Source organism: Pseudozyma hubeiensis (genome assembly GCF_000403515.1).
Source record: "Pseudozyma hubeiensis SY62 DNA, scaffold: PHS18, whole genome shotgun sequence".
NCBI lineage: Eukaryota > Fungi > Basidiomycota > Ustilaginomycetes > Ustilaginales > Ustilaginaceae > Pseudozyma > Pseudozyma hubeiensis.
The window spans coordinates 37,626-60,738 of NW_012133800.1; the positions used below are offsets into that span (position 1 = coordinate 37,626).

A 23,113-nucleotide genomic window follows, 5' to 3' on the forward strand; every position below is an offset into this window, starting at 1 on the left:
AAACGTCGTGGAGAGACGGCGGTGCCAGACATAGGTTTCAGTGCATGGACGCTGTGAGTGTAGCAGACTCGATTGTCGTTGCGAGAAGGATCGTGGATGGTGTCTGGGTTGCGAGCCCTTCTTCACCGCTCCTGCTGTGGTGGCCGTCCCTCCCTCGCGGCCCTATTGATCTCCTCTGCCTCCTGCGTGTCAGGAAAGCCAATATTCCAATACCCATCTGGAGTAGATGCACGCCGAAAAGTGGATCGATGTCGACTGCAGGCCATGCGCGAGACGTCCCCCTCTCCACCTCGACCTTGCTGTGGGTTGGATGGATCGAGTTGGTTCATGTGCGAGTAGAAGAGCGAGCAGTCGGGACAGGAGGTGGCGAGAAGGGTTCGTCGATGGATCGGGTTCCGGATCGGTTGGTCGTCGATGTACGCCGCCGTGGTGGAGGAGGTTGTGGTGGTCGGGTTGATGCGGGTAGGAGCAGGGGAGGCGACGGTGGTCGCTGCTAGCGAGGCGCTTGCGCGATGGTCGGCGTTCCGAGGGGTGGAACGGCTTGTAGAGGTGGATGCTTGGTCTGCGAGCCCGCGAACAGATTTGCGACCTGGAGTGGTATTGTCCGGTGCTGTCCGACTGCTTTGCGCCACACCTTTTGCACCAGCGCCTTCATCGCCATTTTCGACGCCAGCATTGATCTCACCGGAGGGAACGACCTGCTTCGCTTGATGTCTGGTGGCTGCCAGGTTCGGAAGCGCCCTGTTCGTCGGCTGCAGCGGTAGCGTCACTTCACTCTGCTCCTCTTGCGCTGCTGAAGCACTCGACCCAGTCCCTTCGAGCCCGCTTGCCCCAGATGCGCCACTCGCCTCTTCCCGACTGATGATACCTGCATCGACCCACACTTTGTGCGTCTCCTTGTCCAGCCTCTTCAACATGCTTCTCTTGACCTTGTCACTGTCCACTTGTTCACGCCGACTCGGACCCTCGTTCTTCTCCCGTCGACTCCTCCGTTCTCTCTTGGCAAGGGAATCCAACCACCAATTCTTGAACGCTTTCCAAGCTTCGCGCTCGGCCTGGTGCTGCTCTGCTTGCGCGAGCAATGTCGTGAGCTGGGACTGAAGTTCCTGGCATGACGGACATTGCTTGTCGGATGATGATGCTGCTTTCGCAGGAAGCGATGGGGGGCTCGAGAGTGTGGGTTGTGCCGGCGCTTGTACCGGGGTCAGTGCTCTTCGCGCGGTAGCAGACGGTCGGACTGGTAGGCTATGTAGCAGCAGCTCGATCCGAGAGGCTGAGGTACGAAGCTCAGCAAGCGAAGCTTCGAGAGTCGCGCGAAGCAGGGCGGTGTCGGGAGGTGGGACATTGCCGGAATCAGGACCTGCAAGACCTTTCGTCGAAGAGTTGATGGCGTTTGATCCACGACCACTATCGCCGCTGCTAGGGCCACGTTTTCGTTTGAGGGCACTACTCATGATCACGATGAATGTGCGGTCGATACGAGCCCGATCAATCGAGGTGAGGATGGATACGATGTCGATATTGGGGAGAAGGTGCAACTCGTGATGTCAGTCAAGAAAGCCTCCACACCAACACTTTCCGCCAAAAAACGCGCGCGGGCGTAACTCGGCGTGGCGCGACTCTCGCCCTCGCTCAATCTCTCTGGACCCACCCAACAAGCATCACACGCTAACCAACTCACGATCTGCTCGATAGTCATCACATCGCCACACACTCAGACACGCCGAGGCTGTGAAACGCATCATTCGTTGAAGCATGCTCCACTTCCCTCCGCCATCACTGTGCCCACCCCATCCCGTCTGAGATCTTCATCGCCAGAGCCCTCTTCATAAACTGTTCTCGCGCCAACATCCTCGTCTGCTTCAAGAACCTCTCCAGATCCAGCCTCTCGGCATTCAACGCTCTACCCAGATGATACAGCGTATCCTCAATCGCATTGTCTTCCGCTACCAGATCCACCAATTGATTGCCCACGATGCTCGTAGCTAACACCATGCTGTCCGGATCCGGGTCTTCCCTAGCTTGGATAGATCGCAATGATTCTGTTATCTCGTTCACGGACGAATCGAGTCGGTCGCCAGTGATCTGGCATACGTCACGTACCGCTTTAAGCCGCGACATCTCGTCTTCAATGGCGGGTAAACCGCGGTCCAAGTCGGAAGAGAGAACTTCGAGTCTCGCGTTCGAGGCGGAGAGCGTCGAGGCGAGGCTCGAGAGTCGTGAATCGATCTTGGTGAACACTCGATCGTGCAATGCCAGCAACTCCGGATTCATGGGTCGTGGTGGTGGTGGTACACCTGGGTCTCTCGGCTGTCCCACACCATGGCCCACAGCACTAGGAGAGGACGCGCTGGCGGTGTCGGCTTCTTCGTCATCCAACAGGTTGACGCCTTTCGGCTTGGGTGCAAGAGCAGGCTGTGGCGTGTCTCGATATCCGTTCGCGCCATTTGAGGATGTGCCGAGTTGGGCACTGGAAGACTGCTGGTATGCATGCGCACCAGGTACAGGCGATGCTTGCGATTGCGATTGTGGTGGCCCCACTGTATGTTGGGAATGGACGTTCCCGTTTCGCTGCACGTATCTCTGTCCCGAAATCGGAGCACCGGCGTGAGAAGGATGTGGTCCGGGATGCAAGTCCGTCGTTGGGTAAGGATATGTATGAGAGCGTTGATGGGGCAACTGTTGCTGTGGATGATGTGGATGCTGATGCTGCGGAGGATAGTGCTGCGAGCTGTGACGGTGTGGCTGTGGGCCCTGCTGACGGTCGGGCGTCCCCTGCTGCCATGGCGCTGAATTCGTGGGAGAGTGCGGCGATTGAGGTGCGTGTTGTGCCGCGTTTGGACCGGCCCATTGAGAAGGATGTCCGAAGCCCGGCGGGGCCAAGCCTGCTCCTGATGAGCGCCTTGGCGCTTCCTCGGAAGCGAAGCGTGGAGTTCCGTTATGTTGTGGCGATTGGACTTCCCTTGCATGCAACGACCAGCCATGCTGATCACCGGGTGCCGCAAAACTCTGCGGACGAGGACTCGGTGCGTAGCCACCATCCGGACCAGAAGAGGAGGGTGGTTTAGGAGGCCGATGAGGTGTGTGTGCATCTTGCACGGCGGACGGTGTGCCAGGTGCTGGAGGAGGAGGTTTCTGTCGCGGATCATGCGAGCTCTGATTATGAAAAGAGGGGCCAGCTGTTACTTGCGGTGACTGCGGTGATGCAGGCATTGGCGGCGGAGCTCCATGTGCCATGCGCTGTGCTGCCAGGTCGCTCGAGGTGCTAGCATGGCGCTGCGGTGTCGAGGGCTGGGAGCGCTGCTGCTGATGCGCCGCAAAGGGCGAAGATGAGGCAGCAGTGGCATAGACGGGTGTAGGCTTCGGCTTTGCATAGACCGGAGGTTCACGACCAAACATGTGCTGACAGTCGTGAATCAGGTCGAGCAGGTTGCATGCTTCCGGCTTACTTCGCCACCGCTTTAGGTAGTCTCCGCCGATCTCTCCGCTCGGGTCGACATTGGGTCCCTTGCGGATGGCCATGTCCGGGGTGGGCGCAACGAAAGCCATGGGTGGTTCGCGAGGATAGTCTCGTGGAATCCAGTAAGCTACGGGGATGTTGTACGTGGTGTTGCGAAAGTCAACTGGGATTGTACCTTCCAGGTTGACGAGCAGCTGCGTTCTGCCATCGTTGAAAGTGAAGACCTCCGTCTTCGGTGAGAGGGAAGAAACGGCTATCAAAGCGCGGTCGACATCGGCAAAGACTCGGTCGCGGTCCGTGTATGGGCCGAGGACGCTACGCAGCCACTTCTGCACAACGGCATGGTCCATGACTGGCACTCACGGTCAGCGCCGTAGATCAAGGAGATGCTGAGGGATACGAAGGAGTGAAGGTAGAGCAGAGGAGCGCCGTGAACGATGTTTGTTCGGCCAGGGTCCGGGCTCGCTGGTTCTTGGCCCGTTCGCCTCCATGTATCGCGTGTATTGATTCGGTCACTCCGAAGGTCTTGGCGGATCGGGCTGCAACCGATTTTCAGATCTGGTTGATTTCGGCTGAGGTGATCCAATTTGAGCGACACTTTTTCTGCTTGAGAAGAAAGCGGCGGCCGACACACAAGAGCAGCAGGCGAGCATTGAGAAAATCTCCACCTCTGTCGACTTTTTTGGTCACGGAGAGCAAGACGTTGAGCAACTGTGGAGCATCAACGTCGGTCGATCCTCCAGTTTCAGCACCTGTCTTCTCAACTCCCGACTCGTCTGCCCATCAACAAAGGTGCTCCTGCAGAGACATGAAGGCGGCATCGCGCTCGCTTTCCCTTGTCGGCGGCATGGCCCGCTCGGCTGCTCCGATGCGACCCGTCTCGACACCCTTGTTGAGCTCGAATCACAGAGCATGCACAGCTCACCACAGCACATCGCAATCACAGCTTGGCCAGCATCGCACGCTGTTTGGATTCTCGCTCTTTGGCGGCAGCAAGAAGGACAAGAAGAATGACCCATTCGCTCTGCCACCTCGTGCAGCCAAGAAGCCTTTGCTTGCTCAGGACGACCTCTTCCACCCTTTCTCCAAATCGCCCGTCCCTTCGATTCGTGCACGCGGCGAGCGCATCCGATCGTTAGCACCATGTCCCGTCAGCATGTCCAAGTACAAAGTGCGTCGTCTCGTCAACTTTGAGTGTCCCGATTGCGGCTGGCCGACGCACTACAGCGAAAAGGAATGGGCCGAAGACACCGAGCACGGCAAGTACGTAGCTCGCCTGCGGGAAGCCAACGAGGATGAACATGATCTCCGCAGCGGTCGCGAGATGTCCGAATTCAAGCTGCCAGGTCCTCAGGGCTTCGAAGAGACGATCAACATGTCGAATTGGGATGTCTTCTTCTACACGCGAAACTTCAACTCGATAGAGTCGGATCGTAGCCGAAGACATGTCAGCAAGCTTCTCACCTTCCCAACCACGATGGGCGCCGTGATCCACGAGAACAGTCCCTACACCAAAAAGTCGCGCAGACTGACGCACGAGGGACTGCGCAGTATGATTGCATTGCGACAGACGCTGCATCCGAAACAGGGCGATAAGCCGATGCTCGACAAGATGCGCATCTTTGTCGTCGGCGCAAGAGCCGAGTCGACGCTGCCACCTGCCGTGTGGGATCAGTTGACGTACATGTTCCCTGGCGTACCCTTCCACCTCTTCCTCATCGGTCCTGAAGCGCATATTCCCACCGACAAGCAGGTCCAGATGCAGCAGCAGCAAGCTGGGCCAGGCTCCGGTGCCATCTCGATGCACAAGGGTCGCGTCCGCAAATCCAACTACGGCGTGCCTTCTCGCACGGTCGTCGTCTCTGAAGGTCTCACCGTCACCACCATCCAGTCCAAGTACGAAGATGTCCATGCTCAGCTCGAGCCGTTCGATGCGTATACCGACGTGTTCTTCGCTTTCAGTCCTGGCTTCGGTTTCCCCTCGCAGATCGCTGTCGAGGAAGCCGACAAGGCGAGGCAGGAGGATCGCGATCACGAGGCTCACTTTGCGCGCGCACAGAGCACCTACCACGCTGCAGGAGCAGAAGCGGCCGAGTCGACCGAAGCGTCTGCTCAAAAGGCTGCTGACGATGCCGTCGAGCTGGCAAAGTCGCAGATCGCCGAGCAGCAGCAACATATCCACGGCGGGACCGCGCCTTCCGACGTCTCAGCGCCAAAGCGCTCCGAAGCTGCCTACACTATCGATGCCACCTCTTCACCTGAAGGCGGCGACATCCCATCCGAAGAACCCGCGCCTGTACTTACTTCGCCCGATGGCCACACTTTCACCGCGCTCACCGCAGCCCCCGTCGTCCAGGCGCAGCGAGAATGGGCACGAGCCATCGGGCAGATCCTCTCGACACGTTGTGCACTCGTCGCCACCGGCTTCTCCCCCGCTGATGTCGAGCGGGACGTGCTGGCGTTCGAGAGCGTCGACGGCGTGCGTGGCGAGTTTGACTGGCTGATCACTCCAGGTGAGAACGTGTTTGCTTCGCAACAGTGGGCGGTGGCTGATTTCGATCCCAGGGTGGCGGTCAAGGCCAACTGGGGTGTTTGGGCTGTAAGAGGTAAGAGGTACGATATTCAGGGTCCCACAGGCTACTGAGTAAAGTCAAGCAGCATCAGTCATACCCAAGGTTATAATGACAGCATTCTATTGCATGTGTTCGGTAGCGGAAGAAGTGTGATGAGTGTCTACAGAGATCCCTCTTTGATGCGCTCCCAGTACCACCGAGTCATCTCCTCCAGTCCGTCCTGCAGCTTCCAGCGAGGATACCAATCGAGCAAGCTGGTAGCGCGCGTGATATCGGGTCGGCGTTGTCTGGGATCGTCCTTTGGCATTGCAAGGAAGCGTATCTCGGATGATGGTTGAGCTTCGTCGGTAGCCGCGGCGTCGAGATCTTTGGATTTGACTTTTGCAACGCATTTCTGCACGAGATGGACGAGCTCCATGATGGTGAATTCAGCTGGGTTGCCGAGGTTGACGGGTGTGTGTACGTCCAAACGATGCGATTCGGTTTTGAAGTATCCCTGGTTTGCGCTGACCTCGCTGTCTGCGACAGCGGCAGCAGAGATGGATGGGGCCGGAGTTGATACGGCCGAAGTTGACGGGATGATCGTATCGTTGGCTTCCGTCATGATCTCGGCTGCTTTCAGTGCTGCTGCAGATGGGACTTGTGCTTGCTGTTGTTGATGCTGTTGTTGACGTGGTTGTTCTTGCTCTGGCTCGGCGTTCATCAACGAAATCAAGCCATCGATCAAGTCGTGGATGAACATGAAGCTGCGAGTCTGGGAACCGTCACCAAACACCGTCAGCGGTTCACCCCTCAAAGCCTGCTGTATCAAATTGCTGACCACCCTCCCATCGTGGGGATGCATGCGCGGTCCGTACGTGTTGAAGATGCGAGCAACCCTGACATCGACCCCATCCTGATAGTAGTAGCCGTAGGTGAGGGTTTCGGCTACTCGTTTGCCTTCGTCATAACACGCACGCGGGCCGACGGGATTGACGTTGCCGTTGTAGGTCTCTGGCTGTGGGTGAACGTCTGGATCTCCATACACTTCGGATGTACTTGCCAAAAGGAAGCGCGCCTTTGTTCGTTTGGCCAGCCCGAGGGAGTTGAGCGTGCCCAAAAAGTTGGTCTTGATGGTCTTGATCTGGTTGGCTTGGTACGATATGGGACTTGCAGGACAGGCTAGATGGTAGATCTGATCGACTTCGATGATGAGTGGCTCAACAACGTCGTGACGGATGAGCTCGAAGTTGGGATGACCGACCCATTGCGAGACGTTGCTCTTTTGGCCTGTGAAGAAATTATCAATGACGAGTACCTCGTGGCCGAGAAGCATGAGACGATCGACGAGATGGGAGCCGACGAAGCCTGCTCCACCAGTGATGAGGATCCGTTTCTTTTCTTCGACTGGCAACACCCGTGTGGGCAGGTAGCCATACGATGAAGGATGGGCGAACGGGGCACGTCCAGCATCCAAGCTACCGATGCCGATGCTGTACGATGATGCGCTGGATCCTGGTGCCGCGTGGATGTAGCTCAGCTGTCGTTGACGTTGCTGTAGCGGAGGAGTGGATGTGCGTGATGACAGTGAGCTCGCATCGTGCGCCTGAGCGAGTATGCTGACATGCGATTCGGGATGAGCGTGGGGCACATTGTGCGACCAGAAGGACGACGCTGCTGATCGTACATTTCGTGTAGGATTGCTCTCGACACGCCGATGATGGCTCCAGTCGGAGGAAGTGGCTGGAATGGATGTGTGATCACCTCCTCCAATCGCAAGACGAGAGGAGGAAGCCTCACGGGAGAGGTCGGACGAGGGTACTAGGATGCCGGATCCCAAAGCGGGTCGGTAGTAGAGCGAGCGGAGATGGTCTAGTGGAACATGGTGATCCGGTGGCGGCTGATGGAGGTTTGAGATATCACCTCCATCGATCGAATCCGCTTGAGCTCTGTCCATGTGTGCAGGTGCTACCGAAGTGAAGGGTGGGAGGATGTGGGTGACGACGAGGATCATGTCGCTCTTCTTGACAGGTCCAACCGAAATCAAGGAGGAATATTCCAAGCAGAAAAGCGGGTTGAAAAAACAAAGGAAACAAAGGGTCAGTGCACCGCAACCACAACCCGCAAGCCTCCACTTACCCACGCTCGTAAAATCCTGGTGCCTGGCTTACCACCACCATCATCTACTCACCCTTCACGACATAGAGCGATCATTCATGGCGCAAGGTTCCAACAGTCAGCCATTGACTGTGCAAGTCAAGTACAACCTCACTTCGGGAGGCCTCCCACCCAGCCATCATGTGCTAGCACCGGCACCAGGCACCACCCTTTCGTCCTACCTTCCGCACTGGAATCCGCAGCCATCCACATCTTCGCAGCAAGGCGATCAAGACTCTACCCAAAGCACGCAGATCCAACAAGATGACCTCTCTTCCAGCATCACCTGCTTGCCCAACTCGATTGCTCTACTTGACTCCAACAAGGTGGTGCGCACCGGCTTTCAGAATCCTTGGCCGAGCTGGCACAAGCCAACAGTAACAGAAGTTTGGCAGGGTTTGGAATGGGGAGAGGACCACGATCCTGCCATAGACTATGCCATGCAGGATGCGCATCTGTCAACTATCTCCAGCGACGGATCATCAGCGGACGGCAATGCAGCGACGACGGATCCCTACAAAGACAGTCGCCCAGGCACACCGGACCTCGAGCATGCCTCGTCACATCCGGCAAGCAAGGTACCCGATACCCAAAGCTCAGCACAACAATCTGCAGGCTGGTTCACGCCCCAAGTTGTGTCTTCAGCCGCACCATATACCCGACAGCAAAAGATCAAGATGGCATCCAAGCAGCTTCTGACCGTTCAGTCACCCAACTTCGATTTTGACACCGACGCCAAGATCAAGGCCACTTGGCTTGGTCATGCTGGGGTTCTCGTACAGCTGCCTGCACTCGGTACGGAAGGTCAGCCGATTCGTGTACTTTTCGATCCCATCTTTTCTCAGCGCTGCTCGCCTACCCAGGTCGCCGGCCCCATCCGTTCCTACCCCGCACCTTGCCCCGTCTCGAGCCTGCCGCCTATCGATCTGGTCATCATCTCGCACAACCACTACGATCACCTTGACTACGACACCATTCGACAACTCTGGGCTGCCAACAAGGATCGCATCCGCTTCATCGTTCCTCTGGGTAACAAGGATTGGTTCCTTGGTGCCAACGCCGGCACCGAGGCGGAGCTGCAGCCGACAACACCGTCCGCGCCGACCCCATCCTCGTCGTCCTGGTCATTGGCTCCATCAGCAGTCACAACTGCCACGACTACCTCGAATTTGTCCATACCGCCGGAGAGGGTCACCGAACTGGATTGGTGGGACGAGGTGCTTCTGAGACAGCCCGGTGACGACGACGCCGCTTTGCGAGTCGTTTGCACACCAGCGCAGCACGGTTCCGGTCGGTACGGTGTCGATGCGAATTGCGCCTTGTGGTCATCATGGTTCCTTGAACATCCTGGCACGGCTTCGGCTGAATTCTCCACCAAAATCTTCTTCGGCGGCGATACGGGGTGTCAATTCCATGGTGCATCTTGGCCACCTTCGCCTCCACGACCTGTGGAGAGCGACACACCTTCAGTTGACGCTACGCCAGCTTCCGAGACCAGCTCCATCGGCGACGACGCCACGCTTCCGGGCTTCCCCCCCAGAACTGCCCCGACCTACCGCGGAGGCATGCGTCTCGGATCGGATGACGACGAGGTGAATCCATATCCCGCCTGTCCCGCGTTCGAAGAGATCGTCACCCGTCTCGGTGCACCTGATTTCTTCATGCTGCCCATCTCGGTCGGAGCGACGATCTCGTTCCTGCGATCCTACGTTCCACTTCCGGACAGCTTGTCTCCCTTCCCGCGCATCTCGTCCGGCCTGACAGCTGCCAACCACATGCCGCCCTGGGACGCGGTAGGCATCTTCGACAAGATGACGGCAGATCTAGCCGGCAGCGCCGTGTGCATGGCGATACACTGGGGAACGTTCATCTCCGGTCCAGAGGAGGTGCTCAAGACACTGGGCCAGTTGAAGTGGGCTTGCGTACAGCATGGCGTCGACTTTGCGAGGTCGCAGGAGACGATGCATGACGGCAAGGGGAAGGGTCAGAAGACGTTTGTCGCCCTCAACCACGGTGCCAGTATTACTCTTTAGCACCTATACAATCACGAACTCAAATCGGAAGGACCGAAAGCACATTCGAAACCACAGGACAATTGCTGACTGTTGCTGCTTTTGATTATACCCATGACTATTTAATGCTTATCCGATCCTTCCGGAGTTTCCGTCTTCAAGTCTGCGTGCGAGCTCGGCGTTCCGTTCGATCCGGGCTGGTCGATGCCATGCGAGCTCTGCGCAATGGCCTCGATCAAGCCTCCCCAGGGCAACAAGCCCCAATCGCCCGGGACGCCATTGGCGCTAGCTAGAGCACCGCCGTTTGCGCCAGCTGATGCATCGCCTCTGTCCGATGAGCCGGGGAAACCGTTGAAGTTACCCGTGGTGTTGAGAGCGCGCAAATGTGGATGGGCACTAGGTTGAAAGTTTGGAATCCCGCTTTGCTCAGACGACGAAGTGGCCGGGATGTTGATAGAGTTGGCGGAGCTGCGAGCGAGCCCCGAGCTGGGCGGGGCAGACGACGTTGCTGCGTTGGCTGTGACGTTCGGTGACGGACCCGACGACCCGGGTGGCGGCGTATTGAAGTAGCTCGTAATATCGAATCCTGCTGCCGAGTCGAACCCCATGCTGTTGGAAGTGTGGCTCGGACCGAAACCTAGACCGGACCCAGCGTTGAAGTTGAGCGCGTCATTGGGGGTAGGGTTGAGCATGCCAAAGCTAGGCTCGTAGCCTCCGAGTTGATCAAAGATGCTCTGGGCAAGGTCGGTGGCGGCATCGCTCGTCGTGCCTGTCGAGACCGTACCGAGCGCCAGACCTGGCGCGGAAGTCCCGGCGTTTCCGCCAAACAGACCTGCGAACGGTGGCGGAGTGATACTGTCGGTCGTGTTGACCGAACCCGCGCGCGCAAGCTGCGAACTGCTCGGCTTGGATCCACCAAGCAGCATGGCTGAGCTGAAAGCAGCGGTTCCGACGCCGGCGGTGCCTTCGTTGCCGCTCTCTCGCTTTGCCGCTGCTTCTTTGCTGCGCTTGGAGCCGTCTGCCTGTCCACTTTTACCCTTGGATCCTTCGCTTCCTGCCAGCTTCTTGCTCGCTCCGGTCGCAGACGTTGCGCACCACGTCGGGTCGCGCGCTTTGGCCCTGAACAGCTCGATGATCTTGACTTCGCGTTTGCTGCACTGGTCGGCTTCGCCCTCGCGGTGCTTGTGCAGTTCAATAAACTCGTCGAGGTACGACAAAAAGTCGGGCGCTTCAGGTCCATTGGGATCGAGGAGCAGCGCGATTCCAATCATCATGGTCGCATTGAAAAGACGGTAGAGGCCACCCATGTGAACTTTGCGTGCACGCTCGGGCTCCCATTTGACGTCCTTGCGATACTCCTGGCGCACCCTGCGGTCTGCCTTGGCGCTCTCGAAACCTGCAGTGCGCGAATGCGAGTACTTTTCGGAATTGCGCAGCACATACGGCCTGTGCAGAGCGATGCGGACGTAGTGGTATTCGATGTTGAGCAGGTACCGATGCAGGGGGAGCCAGGGACACACTGCGTCGAACTCCTTGTTGGTGTCAGGACCAGTGCCCGTGGTTGCTTTGTCGACGCGGTAGATGTCCGGAATGTCCTTTCGGAACTTTTCGAGCTCCTCGTCGAGCGCGACGACATCCGCATATCGACGTGGGCTGGCAAGGTTTTGAAAGTGTTCGACGATCTTGCCGGTGAGGCGAGTGAGCTCGTGGCGGATGGCGACGAAGAGGAAGACGCCAGGTGGGGTGTTGGGACGAGGTCGGGTGCGTGGAACGTACGGCCGCGCCGATCTGGGCATGGTGTCAATGTCAATGTCGGAGGGCGGGAGAGTGTCGCAGTGGATATCTTGAATTGCTTGTGGACGTCCGAGGAGGATGCTAGTGGTCTTGTCCATGTAGAAGATGATGGCCCAAAGACGACGCCTGCGCTCCGTGGTGATGGCATCGAGGCCAAGCTTGCTGCCGTCTCTGTGCAAACCGATGGCTTGTGCGGCGCGGATGGCGTTACCGAGTAGCGACCAACTCTCGGCGCTTTGACGCTGGCAGATGAGGAAGCGGGCGGCAAAGAGATGCGCAAGCACGAGATCGATGTGGTCGACACGAATGGTCGAGGCAATGTTGATGGTGCGGCGGCATGCATGGTAGAGACGTACCGCGCCCTTCTTGGCCTCTGCTTCGCTGCCGAACGCTTCCGGCAGCGATCGCATAGCGGTGGCGAGGATAGCAAAGAGGAAGGCCAGGAAGGGGACATGCCTTGCGCCATCGTCGCCTCGCTCCTCCTTGGCGTTGCCCCACCTGAACTCCATGAGCTCGTCGTACGATTGTCGGAAGGTGCCTTCGTGGATGGGAAGGCGGGTATGATTGATATCGCGGAAGTAGATGTCGAGGAGACGATCAGTGTCGGCTTTGGAAGGGAGCGAGTTCATGAGATCGCTGAGGATGTTTTCGGGGGCGCCACCTTCGTGAATGAGACGATGAAGCTTGACGGAGGCAGGGAAGCGAGGGAAGTTGGCACCGAGCTCGAGACGCTCGCCGTTGATCTCGGTCTCGATGACACCGCGGCTGACGGAAGGCAGAGCAAGAGCGCCGAACCAGCTGTCGCCGTCACGAGCGAGACCGCCTTCAAGTGGATTGCCGCCGAGATCGTAGCGAGGTGCATTTTGTTTTGAGTTGGTGGAGTCGATGACTTCGCCCTTGGAAGCAGCGATGGCTTGGGCTTCGGAATTGAAGAGCTCCTCGCGTTCGATGCCGCGGGCGGTGCTGGGACGAATGATCCTTCTGCGCTTCTTGGGTTTGGGTCGAGACGCGGCAGCAGGGTCGTTGGGATCGGCGTCCTGTTCTTCGTCGCTCGAGACCATTTCGACAAAAGCGGCCATCTGACCACGAGAGTCCTTGAGTTCCTTTGCCAATTCTGCGTGCGCGATGGCGAGACCTTCGACGATGTCTTCGAGCCTCTGCACCCGGTCGCGCATGTCTCCGAACTGGTCGCCGTCTTCGAAAGGTCGACAGCTGTCTCCAAGACCTCGATCGATGCATGGTTGGCACGGTGTTTGTCGATCGCACTTGTGTTTGCGGCGGTGACATTCGGCACAGCTGTAATGAATGCGCTTCCTCTTGCGTTCTCGTTTGCTACCCAGAGAAGCTGCGACGGCATCTGCGACAGTGCCGTGCTGACGTGAGGCGGCTATCTTTGCGGCGAGGGCTGCGGTGGCTGGACGGCTTGGTCCGGCGCTTGCGCCCACGGCCGCTGCTTTCGAGACGGAAGAGGGGATGGAGCCGTTGCCATTGCCAAAAGTGCGGTCGGGAGTCTCGGTGCCAGACGGAGAGCGTGCGCGTGGCGAGACGGAACTGGAGGCGCTTGCCGTCTCGGAAGGACCGAAGTTGGTGGTCTGGCCAGCCGCGGATGGGCCCGGATGCGGTGCGATGGGTTTTGGCTGCATCTCTGTAGCGATGTGTTGATCGTGAGGCTGCTCTTATTCCGTAGAATGATGGTTGTGATTCAGTCGTTTAAGAGGGGTGCCTTTGAAGCTTGAGCGGGATGTGCTCCGCTGCAATGGCAGCTGATGGAGCGACGGCGAAGCAGACCAGGTACCAGATGAGGAGCACGAGCCGAAGTCGAAGCCGAATGAAGATTCGTGTGGTCCGATGCCGACGCAAAGTCGATGGTTGAGGTCGCGAGGAATATTGATGGAATCAATTACGATGCAGCTTAGCAAGATAGTGGGGAAGTTGCGTCCTGAATGAAGGACAAATGAAGGATGATGGGAGAAGAGAATGGTAGAAGGTAGGTATCATGGATGGGGTCAAGTGCAACAGCAAAAGCTCAGGAAGGGTCTCTTGTTCCTCCTTCGCCTCTCTTGCCTTCGCATCGCATCGGCCAACAAAAGAACCAGGCGAGCCTCGTCTTTCGGCGAGTGGGACAAGACAAGACATGCTTGTGCCTAGACACCGACCGGTCACCTGCCGTTGAGCTTGAGCTTGGCTTGGATTTTTCGGATTTTATTCCTTTGACCTTCTTCTTCGCATCACAGTCATCGAAGCGCTCAGTCATGATGGTCTTGCTGCCGCGCAGTACCTCCATCGCAGACATGAAAACTTGCTTGTTCGGAATGGCCGATTTGACATCGAATATGACTTTCGTATATGCAACCGCGGCTGCTGTTGGATATTTTTGGGACGGAACGCAGCGCAGAACAGCAGTTGGACCCTGGGCGAGAGAGTGGGTGTGCGTGACTCGCCTAAATCCCGCAGGTGAGGGGAAACGCGGAGATTGCTGCTGGGCGGTCTTGTTCCCTCAGCAGGCCCAGCAGGAGCTTCGTGTAAGTTGCTATACAAGCGTCCGTCGGACCCAATCCGTTCAGTCTCTCATACGCCGACGATCGGGAAGGGAAACAGACGAAAGAAAAGCACAGGGTTTTGGAGGAAAAAGTGGATTGACGACCAGACAGACAGGCTCACCACTGCAACAATGACCATCAGTAGGCCTCGCCAGTCAAGGCATCGCTCTCGTCTTGACGCTTCTTCTGCGCCTCAGTCTGCGTGCGGCGCATCCGATTCGCCGAGGATCGATGAGCGGGCGACGTGTAGATCAGTGGAGATCTCCATTTACCGTCATCGCCCTTGACCACGGTGGTGCCCAGATGCGTCGGTGCCGAGTTGACAAACACGTTTTCCCAGCTACCCTCGTCGACGGCAAAGATCTCGTGCGTCAGTGTGAGATGGTCCAGGTTGGCTTTCGACTCGTTCCACCACTTCCAACCGGCTCTGTGGATCGCCTCGTGCGCCAGAGCATGGATGTCTTCGACGCTTCGGAAGTAGCCAATGTTGAGCAGCTCGTTGTTGGCCGTGCGGTCCGAGCAGTTGATCCACGACGTCATTCCCAGGAAGCCTCGTTCGTGCGAGTCCTCTTCGAGCCACTTGACGCATGCGTTGAAAGTCTCGCCGAGCTCCTTCATACCTGGCGCCGCGATGCCCATCGGATGGTTGCTACGGACAGAGATCAGCAGCACCGCCATCGACTTGTTCGATGCGGGCCCCTTGTACTCCCCATCTGCATCAGGGAAATGGCACGTCGTACGTCCGCGGATGATGCCGTCCAGGAAAGGGTTGCGAATCACACCGGTCGTTTGTAAGACGGTCTTGATCAGGCGTGAGCCCAACACCAGCACCGGCAGGCCTAGCGTCCAGAGCCTCGCTCCGAACAAGCCGATCAGCCCGCACTGGGCACTTGCTCCCAGCAGCAGCCAGCTACTGATCGTCAATTGATCCTTCAACACAACCGACATGGTGACGGGCCTTCCTTTGGCCGGTGCCGGTCGGCCTGCAGCGGCAAAGTTGCGAGATCGCGAGAATTGACTCCATGGTTGCTGCTCGAACGCCTCAAAGACAGGCTTGTAGGTTGTCTCTTGCTTATCGAAGGCTGCCATCTTTGTCGTCGTGGAGAAATGAGGGGTGAAGGATTTAGCGATACGGGAATGAAAATCGACCTTCTTATATCATCGACCATGGCGGCGCACGACTCACGACCACTTCAAAAACATTGTCCGCAAGTCAGAGAGAAACTGAGCTGAAGATAGCTTTGGGCTTGAACGAGGCTTGCATCACCTCTCGTGGGGGTTCGACGCCGAGCGATACAGTGCTCGAGTCGATCCCGCTGCTGACATCTCATCTCCGGATTTCCGCGGAAGGGCCTCGTTCCTGGAAGCTGCACGTTGCTTAACCACGTTTTGTTCACATGCGCACTTTGACAATTTGCGGTGCTACACGTCCACTTTGCCGCCGGAAGGCGGAAGACGGAACAACGTCTCCGCTCGGCACGAACGGATGTCGGAGAAGCTTCTTTCAATTGTCTTGTCTACGGCACGAGCTTTGCCTGGGACTCGGGACCCGGCGCACTCAAAACTCGCATCAATGCCAGACACCGGCAAGCTGCTTGATATAAGCAAGATCCTCATCTCGATCTGCTCCGCGGACAAGGTAGCCATGCAGCTCGTTGCCGGTCGCTGGCGAGAAATCCACCTTTGCGCCTTCTGCGTGCGGACCAGCAGCAAATCGGACCGGCTCAGCGTGCATGTTGCTACCGCCATCCTGGAAGCGGTGGAACGCCGCAATGTGGGCGGCGTCGGCTAGCTCCAGCGTGGCATCTCCCGAGAACTCGGGTAGATGCGTGTGTCGCAGTCGGGTGAGCACCAGGTTGTCCGTGTCCCGTCCAGGATTGTTGGCGAGCGCTGTGTTGATGTATTGCGTGATGTAGTTGCGCCAGGCGGCGCTGTTGGGATGATTCGGGTGGGTCCTGGCTTGCAAGATGATATCGTCCAGCTGTTGCTGATCCTGTATCGGAAATTCGGGGATGTCCAGACCCTCCTGTTTGTGCGCCTTGAGCAGCTGAGACGACCAGAATGGATCCCTCATCGCTTGATCGAGGTCTTGCCTTGGGAACATGTGCTGGATGGCCGTGTACGGCTGCTTGCCTCCATTCTTGGCGGCATACGTATCCATGGACGACGTAAAGTACACCTCCGCGTTCGGATTATTGGCTTTCACCCACGACCGCAAGTTCCTCAGGAAGCTCGTCTGATCCCTCATAGATGCCTGCCTGCTATTGTAGCCGTGCAAGAGCATGTACGATACGATCGAGCCTCGATCAGCCGCATCCAGGACCGCCTGCACCTGCCCCGGAGCGGTGGGTGCAATCTGAAGCACGCTCACTCGATACCCGTGCAGGCGTCGTCGGAGCGTGCTTTCGTCTGCTGCAGCGACCCGCAAACCTGGTTGACCGCCCCACCATGCTTCGTGTGGAGCTGAAGACGGCAGAGGATTACTTCCCTGTAGAATCTCGAGCTTGTCCTTGTTGAACTTGACGTTGGCCATTGCGTTCTGTCGGTCCACGTATTGATCCAGCTCGTAAGCCGCTCGACGATGCTCGTTTATTCCGGTGGTGATTGCGATCACCTTGCTGTATCTCTGGTCAAGCAGAAGCGACCATACGGCAGCCTTGTCGTCAAGTTTGACATCGACAAACGCGACCGCGGCTGTTGGCGGATTGGCTCGAACCGCAACAGAGAGCAGGAGGACGCTGAGAGCGAGCAGTGACACCCGTTGGAACCACATCTTGGTGGTCTGTACTTCGAGCCCGAAAGAAGCAGACGAGGATGATAACAGACTGGATCGTCCCGAGATCTGCTTGTAGCCGCACTCTATATACAATCATGTTCCTGTGACTCCTGCAACCGACCGATTCGGGCTGCGATGCACCTTGGAACACCCACTATGACCATTCAGCGGCTGGTAGCTGTCCTTTGCAAACACTGCTTGAGATATCCCTTTGAGGGCGAACGATCCAATGATGTAGACCCACTGCGTTGACCTAAGAACCGCGGTCCCCATCCCACACCTGTGCCCAAATAGTGTGCATACAGAGCCCCCGGATCAACCGCTTGCAAGGGAGGTAGGCCGGACGTGACAATGTGGGACGTCAATCTGGTGGCACGCCGACTTTGCTCGAATGTACAATTTTCGACGTCGTCAGTAGCTCATTGTTCGTCCCGAAGCGGGAACAACGAGTCACAGAATACTTGTAGCTACGATATTCGGCATCGATGTGAAGAGTGTGTATAGAGCTGTGTGAGCTGTGTGACTAAATGTACTGGGTATCATTCTGAACGCGAGCTTGCAAATCCGTCAAGGAATGTGGTGGGAGGGAACGGGTTGGGATGCGAGTGGACGGCCTCATTCTGACTTGTTGAGAAGAAGTTGAGGGGTATTGGTAGCTCTCCTGCCACGTCTTGCGCCGCGATCCGGACCTTGTTCGACCATCACGACAAAGGCGAGGAAGACAACAAATGCAAATTGCACCCACTCCTCGACCCACCCGAGGGTGACCTGCGATGCGTGGGCGACTCTCTGCTTGACCATGGCGGGACGGTAGCGTGCGCGGAATGAGGTGGGAAAGTAGTCGGTGCCACGCCCGCCTTGCCTCTTCCAAGAGGGGCAGTCGAGCAGTTCAAAATCGGCTTCCTCTGTTCCAACGTAGTTGAGACTGAGCATGTCTTGTTCCTCGTCCTCGTTGTTGTGGCCACCTCTTCTCGAGGGCGAGGTATGCACGAGATCGCGCACCCACTGTTGTGTGGAACGGCGAGGATCCGATTTCGTAGGAGACGACTTTCCTGGCGAGAGGGACGAATCGTGCCCGGCCAAAGCTTTCAACCTCCTTTCTTGCAACCGCTGTGGGCTCGGCGCATACGTGGCGACGAGCTCAGCTTCTTGCTTCTGAACGTCGGCTTCGTCCTCCCAATCGTCTACAAATCCACGTTCATGCAGCAATTCTTGCCGTCTTCTGCGTAGTATCGACTCGATCCGAAGACGATCCTCCACTTGCTCCGACGATTCAATTTCGAGTCGAAAGGGCAGCTTCTTGACTCCTGCCACATTCGAGGCTTTGGCGAGGTCGGCATTTGTGCGATCTGACTTCGATCTTGCTGTGAGCGTTCGCATGCTGCGGGCTGCCCAGACCGATGACTTGTATGCGAGCAGCCCAAGCTTGACGGCCTCGCGCTGGCTGATGGTGCGACCGTAGTCGTCGTCATCTGCCCATGCTACCGCTTGATGCTCAACAGCCGCATTGATGAGGTCGAATTGAGCGCTTCGAGGCTCGTCTTTGTCTGGAAGGCCACCAGATTCGATGATGGGTTGATCGGCCAGCCACATGCCATCCTCCTCGGCCTCGATACGGACAAGTAGCGCTGCGTCGCGCGGGCGAAGGGGAGACTCTTGTGAAAAATCGTCCTCGATCTGACCATACACAGGTTGAGTCAATACGCATTCGAGATCGTCGTGTTGCTCCTCGTCGCTCTGTGGGACTAATCGACCGACATTGGCAGTGGGACGATCCGAGACGACAGCATTCTTGACGTTGGATCGCAAATCAAGCGCTGACATGCTGCCGGCACGATGCAGCACCAGAGATCGCATGTTCAGGTTAGAATCTGTCTGATTCGCCACGAGCCTGCGGTGCTGCGGGAGATCATCGTCAAAGTCGTGCTTGCGGTCATCACCACCAAAGATGCTGCCGAGCTCGCTTCCCAATGTCCTGCCACGGTGCGAAGAGTTAGACGAAGGACTGCGAGCCAAGCCGGGTCGGTGCCAAGCGGGAGAAGGGCTTGCGAAGGGATCGGGACTCTGTTGAACAGACACGGGCGTTTGCCTAACTTGAAAGTGTGAGCCGAAGGAGGATGACCTCGATCTAGATCTGCGAACGCGGGCGGTGGGCCGGAATGCGGTTTGCTGGAAGAGCGAAGGCGATGACGTCGGCGCTGCGTCGGCTAGTCGATTGCTTTTGTCCATCTCTCTGTTCGGACCGCCATGATGTGCTCGGCCAAGTCGAGGCCCGACCTTCAAGTGCGCGAAGGAGGCTTTCATGGCATCTCTTGGGCTGAGGGATGAGGTTTGAGGTGCGTTGGGTAGCGTTGGGCTCGTGACATCCTGCCAATCTCCAGGCGAAGATGGGCATTCCTGCTCTGGACCGGCTACGATCTGCTCGTGCGTCTTCCTCCTTTGACCAAGGTCTTCGATGGACGGGGTAATGCGAATGCGAGGTCTCACGGCAATACCAAGCGCTAGTGAGCTGGAGGAAGCCTTCCTGTTGATACGTGCGGGTTGCGGCGACGAGGAGGCGCTGCTGCTTGCGCTCAGATCGACGGAATAAGTGCCAAGTGATGCCTCGGTGGATGAACGCGAAATATCTGGAGTGACGTGAGCTGATTCGCCTTTGAAACCCCAGATGTCAGCAGCTAGCTCCTTCTTGGCACGACGCAAAGCGCTGCGGACGGTCTTGCGCTGTTCAATGACATGACGATTCCCTGGCGCCCTGCGCCTTTGGCTCGGTGACAAAGGTGACGAAGGGCTACCCACTTCAGCGGAGGCAATCGAGTCGAGACTCTGTAGGGAATGGGATGGTGTGATCAAGGCCAGCTCGGAAGCCTTTTGCATCTTTTCCGGGCTCGTCTCGGCAACGGTTTCTGCGGTGGTAACAGCGAGATCTTGACCCACCGTGTTGAAGGCGTCGCGAAGTCGCTCGTCTTCCTGCATCGCTCGCCCCATTCTGCTGCCAAAGTCCTCCTCTGCTTTGGCCATGGCAGAGTTAGTTTCCTCGAGCTCCCTGATCTTGGCGAGTAGTTGGGCAAGGAGTGCGCTTTCGCCATCTGCGGCATGTACAGAGCGTACCATGTCCTCGAGCTTGGATGTGGACGGAATGAGACCATGACGAAGTCGAGCTGGCTCGGGCTCTCCTGTCGATTTCGAAGATGCAGGAGACGACAGAGCTGATTCTTGACAGGATGCCTTGCGAAAGGTCAGATGGGAATGAGGATGACGGCTTCCGACAGCAATGCCCTTCGCCGGGGATCTCGTGACTGGAGACGGGCGTGGGACGGATCGATCGGATTCGAGCTCGACATTGCGGCGAGTTGCGGCCTCGAGCTCCGCTTTGAGCCCACGGAGCTCCCGATTGAGTCGGCTGAGCCTTTTGCTCCCTTCGAAACGAGCGTTTTCGGCTTCGTGCTGGAGCTCAGAGATTTGCTGATGCAGGACATCGTTCTGTTCGCCAAGGGACGCAAGCTGCCTCTGCGCTTCCAATGCTTGGATCTGCAGGAGTGAAGGGCGCGATCTGTGGCGGCTTCCGGGGGTAACTCTGCTCGAAGGGATGCGCCATTCTGCGTCTTGAGGCGAAAGGAGGGCGTGAGAAGCGTAGCTGGAGATGGAAGCGCTGGGAGAGCAAGGTTGGGATGCTATGAGGCCGGCGTCACTGGGGATCCAGATGGACCTGTCGTTGTATGTAGTCGAGGTTTCTGCGGCAAAGGCTGCGTTGGCGTCGAATCGAGTTTTTGCCTGGTGAGATGGTCTGCTGAAGTAGTCGGACTCGATGGCGGGAAGAGGAGTGGGGTGAGCGAGTGGTGTGGTATCTGACGCGGCTCTGGATGGCGAAAGATCGGGAAGAGAGTGGACGTCGACGTCGGTGGTGGGAGGCGAGTACATGGGTCGAGGCGAAGAGGATTCTCTGTGACGGGCGGCACCGTCGAAAGTGTTCTGGGAAGATGCACGTTGATGAGTCGAAAAGTCATGAATGATGGATTCGATATCAGACAGACCATAGAGGCTGGAGCTGGAAGCTATGCTTGTCTCGATACCGCTCCGAAGCGACATGTTCTTTTCGAGCAACGCTTTGCCAATGCTGGCCGCGAAGACCAATTTGGCCTCCCTCTCGCGCATCTTGCGACTTGCTTCGATCAGCATTTGCTCGAGCTCGTGGCGCTCAAGACCCTCAAGACGAGCATGGTCGAGCTCGCTGGCGCTAGATGATGGCGAGAGCGTTTGGGAGTTGCATCGATGACTTTCGGCACCCTCACCGTGTTGAGTGATGGCAGCGACATGGTCTTCCGCTGTGACTGTATGCGCAGTGTCTGTGGACGCGGAGTTGGTGACATCGGACAGTGCTGAGCGGGGAAATGGAGCAACATCATGGGCCTTGATATGAGCTTGAGCACTGACGTCCAAAGGCTGAGGTGACTGAGATGATTTGCGTCGAGCTGGAGGTCGCGGCCGAGTTGCGGGACGACCACTGGCGTGCATCATCTCGTTGAGATGGACGTTGCACAGCTACGCAAGCTAGAGGCGCGGATGCATCAGAGACGATGGTAGAAGCCTTGCGCTGGGTGTATGCGGTACCTGAAGAGTGAACGACAAGTATCGTCAGGCTGTCATGCGACAGCGACAGCGACAGATGCGGTGTAAACAGCAACCTTGCTCGTCGAACAGTGTCTGTCCGATGGCAATTCGCGCTGATGAGATGACGACGAGGATGCTAATGAGGATGAGGGTGGTGGTGTGGTGTCGTAGATCCGAGGAGCTCGAACAGTGATGGCAGCAGGCGGATTGGTGTGTGCTGAGTTGCGTCGCGATCAACTGACTGGAGTCGATGTGAAAGAAGCGATGGGCGCTGTGATTTTGTGCAAGGGAGACATAAAGTGACCGTGACCAACTCTTAGCAGCCGTGGTACGTGCAAGCGAAGGTGTCGTTATCCAGGAGAAGCGGCGCCGACCACTCGCAATGCTTCTGCAACTCACACCTTCCGTCAGGGAGCGGACGTGCCGAAGGAGAAAAGTGTTGTTCTCACAACCTTTCAGAAGATAAAATTTCCTCTCTGGCGTGCATGCCAAAAAGCAGAAATAAAAAAGAAAAAAGTTAACAAGAAAAAAGAACCTAAGGTGATCTGTTGACCTCTCTCGAATGACAATGCAACAATGCCCAATGGGGAAAACAAATGGCAAGAGTCTCAGGGGCAAAAGACGCCACAATGCTCAGGAGACAGGGTCCTGTGGCTGCTCCCCTGCGACACGGATGCTTCAACGAGTGGGGAAACAAAGCTCGCGCCCCCTGTGCAAGTCTTGGAAGTCAAGAGACATCGCAAGAAGGCTCGAGCGACAGCCATCTTGCTTACTTGCCTGCCTGCTTGCCTGCCTGCCAGGCACTATACGGGAGTGAAAAGCTGCAAGTCATAGCTCCACGATTTCGCATGAAAGCGCTCGGAATTCTGGAGTGGTCAAGCACCAAGCGGACTGGAAGGTTCAGTCTAGTCTGCCAAGTGCATCACTGTCATCTCCTCTCGCACCTGCCTATCTAATAGTGTCAGAGGTCGGCATCGACGCACAGGTCTGTCGGGCTGCGATCTGAGTGTATCCCGGCCCGAGCTCCTTACGGCGATCGGAACAGGGCCCCCGAGATCACCGTCACGCAACATCGAACATGTAGCCATCTCTCACACGGTCCTCATGGAAGGAGTGCTTTTTTCTTTTTCTTTTTTTCCACGGCAACTCCGACAATTCTGCAGTTCGAGTGCTATGATGCGCGGCGTGCAGATCAACACGCGTCTTTGCAGGTG

General features: G+C 57.3%; 10 protein-coding genes across 10 annotated transcripts; 2 read left to right on the plus strand and 8 right to left on the minus strand.

The window, feature by feature from the left end:
- Positions 1–122: 122 nt before the first annotated feature.
- PHSY_001576 (hypothetical protein) lies at positions 123–1,699 on the minus strand (the record flags this gene model as incomplete). The annotated part of the gene is made up of 2 exons (XM_012332204.1): positions 123–1,538; positions 1,682–1,699. 2 exons carry the CDS (start codon positions 1,697–1,699, stop codon positions 123–125), a joined length of 1,434 nt encoding a protein of 477 aa, XP_012187594.1.
- Positions 1,700–1,776: 77 nt separating this feature from the next.
- PHSY_001577 (hypothetical protein) lies at positions 1,777–3,810 on the minus strand (the record flags this gene model as incomplete). Its single annotated transcript, XM_012332205.1, has 1 exon — positions 1,777–3,810. One exon carries the CDS (start codon positions 3,808–3,810, stop codon positions 1,777–1,779), a length of 2,034 nt encoding a protein of 677 aa, XP_012187595.1.
- Positions 3,811–4,328: 518 nt separating this feature from the next.
- Positions 4,329–6,104, plus strand: PHSY_001578 (hypothetical protein; the record flags this gene model as incomplete). The annotated part of the gene is made up of 1 exon (XM_012332206.1): positions 4,329–6,104. One exon carries the CDS (start codon positions 4,329–4,331, stop codon positions 6,102–6,104), a length of 1,776 nt encoding a protein of 591 aa, XP_012187596.1.
- Positions 6,105–6,193: 89 nt separating this feature from the next.
- PHSY_001579 (UDP-glucuronic acid decarboxylase) lies at positions 6,194–8,376 on the minus strand (the record flags this gene model as incomplete). Its single annotated transcript, XM_012332207.1, has 2 exons — positions 6,194–7,980; positions 8,352–8,376. 2 exons carry the CDS (start codon positions 8,374–8,376, stop codon positions 6,194–6,196), a joined length of 1,812 nt encoding a protein of 603 aa, XP_012187597.1.
- A 233-nt stretch (positions 8,377–8,609) lies between these two features.
- PHSY_001580 (N-acyl-phosphatidylethanolamine-hydrolyzing phospholipase D) lies at positions 8,610–10,202 on the plus strand (the record flags this gene model as incomplete). The annotated part of the gene is made up of 1 exon (XM_012332208.1): positions 8,610–10,202. The coding sequence occupies one exon, from the start codon at positions 8,610–8,612 to the stop codon at positions 10,200–10,202; it is 1,593 nt and encodes a 530-aa protein (XP_012187598.1).
- A 101-nt stretch (positions 10,203–10,303) lies between these two features.
- PHSY_001581 (transcription factor) lies at positions 10,304–13,618 on the minus strand (the record flags this gene model as incomplete). The annotated part of the gene is made up of 1 exon (XM_012332209.1): positions 10,304–13,618. The coding sequence occupies one exon, from the start codon at positions 13,616–13,618 to the stop codon at positions 10,304–10,306; it is 3,315 nt and encodes a 1,104-aa protein (XP_012187599.1).
- Positions 13,619–13,651: 33 nt separating this feature from the next.
- Positions 13,652–14,259, minus strand: PHSY_001582 (hypothetical protein; the record flags this gene model as incomplete). The annotated part of the gene is made up of 2 exons (XM_012332210.1): positions 13,652–13,914; positions 14,139–14,259. The coding sequence occupies 2 exons, from the start codon at positions 14,257–14,259 to the stop codon at positions 13,652–13,654; spliced, it is 384 nt and encodes a 127-aa protein (XP_012187600.1).
- A 394-nt stretch (positions 14,260–14,653) lies between these two features.
- Positions 14,654–15,604, minus strand: PHSY_001583 (hypothetical protein; the record flags this gene model as incomplete). The annotated part of the gene is made up of 1 exon (XM_012332211.1): positions 14,654–15,604. The coding sequence occupies one exon, from the start codon at positions 15,602–15,604 to the stop codon at positions 14,654–14,656; it is 951 nt and encodes a 316-aa protein (XP_012187601.1).
- A 481-nt stretch (positions 15,605–16,085) lies between these two features.
- Positions 16,086–17,288, minus strand: PHSY_001584 (hypothetical protein; the record flags this gene model as incomplete). Its single annotated transcript, XM_012332212.1, has 1 exon — positions 16,086–17,288. One exon carries the CDS (start codon positions 17,286–17,288, stop codon positions 16,086–16,088), a length of 1,203 nt encoding a protein of 400 aa, XP_012187602.1.
- Positions 17,289–17,906: 618 nt separating this feature from the next.
- PHSY_001585 (hypothetical protein) lies at positions 17,907–21,806 on the minus strand (the record flags this gene model as incomplete). The annotated part of the gene is made up of 1 exon (XM_012332213.1): positions 17,907–21,806. One exon carries the CDS (start codon positions 21,804–21,806, stop codon positions 17,907–17,909), a length of 3,900 nt encoding a protein of 1,299 aa, XP_012187603.1.
- Positions 21,807–23,113: the final 1,307 nt, after the last annotated feature.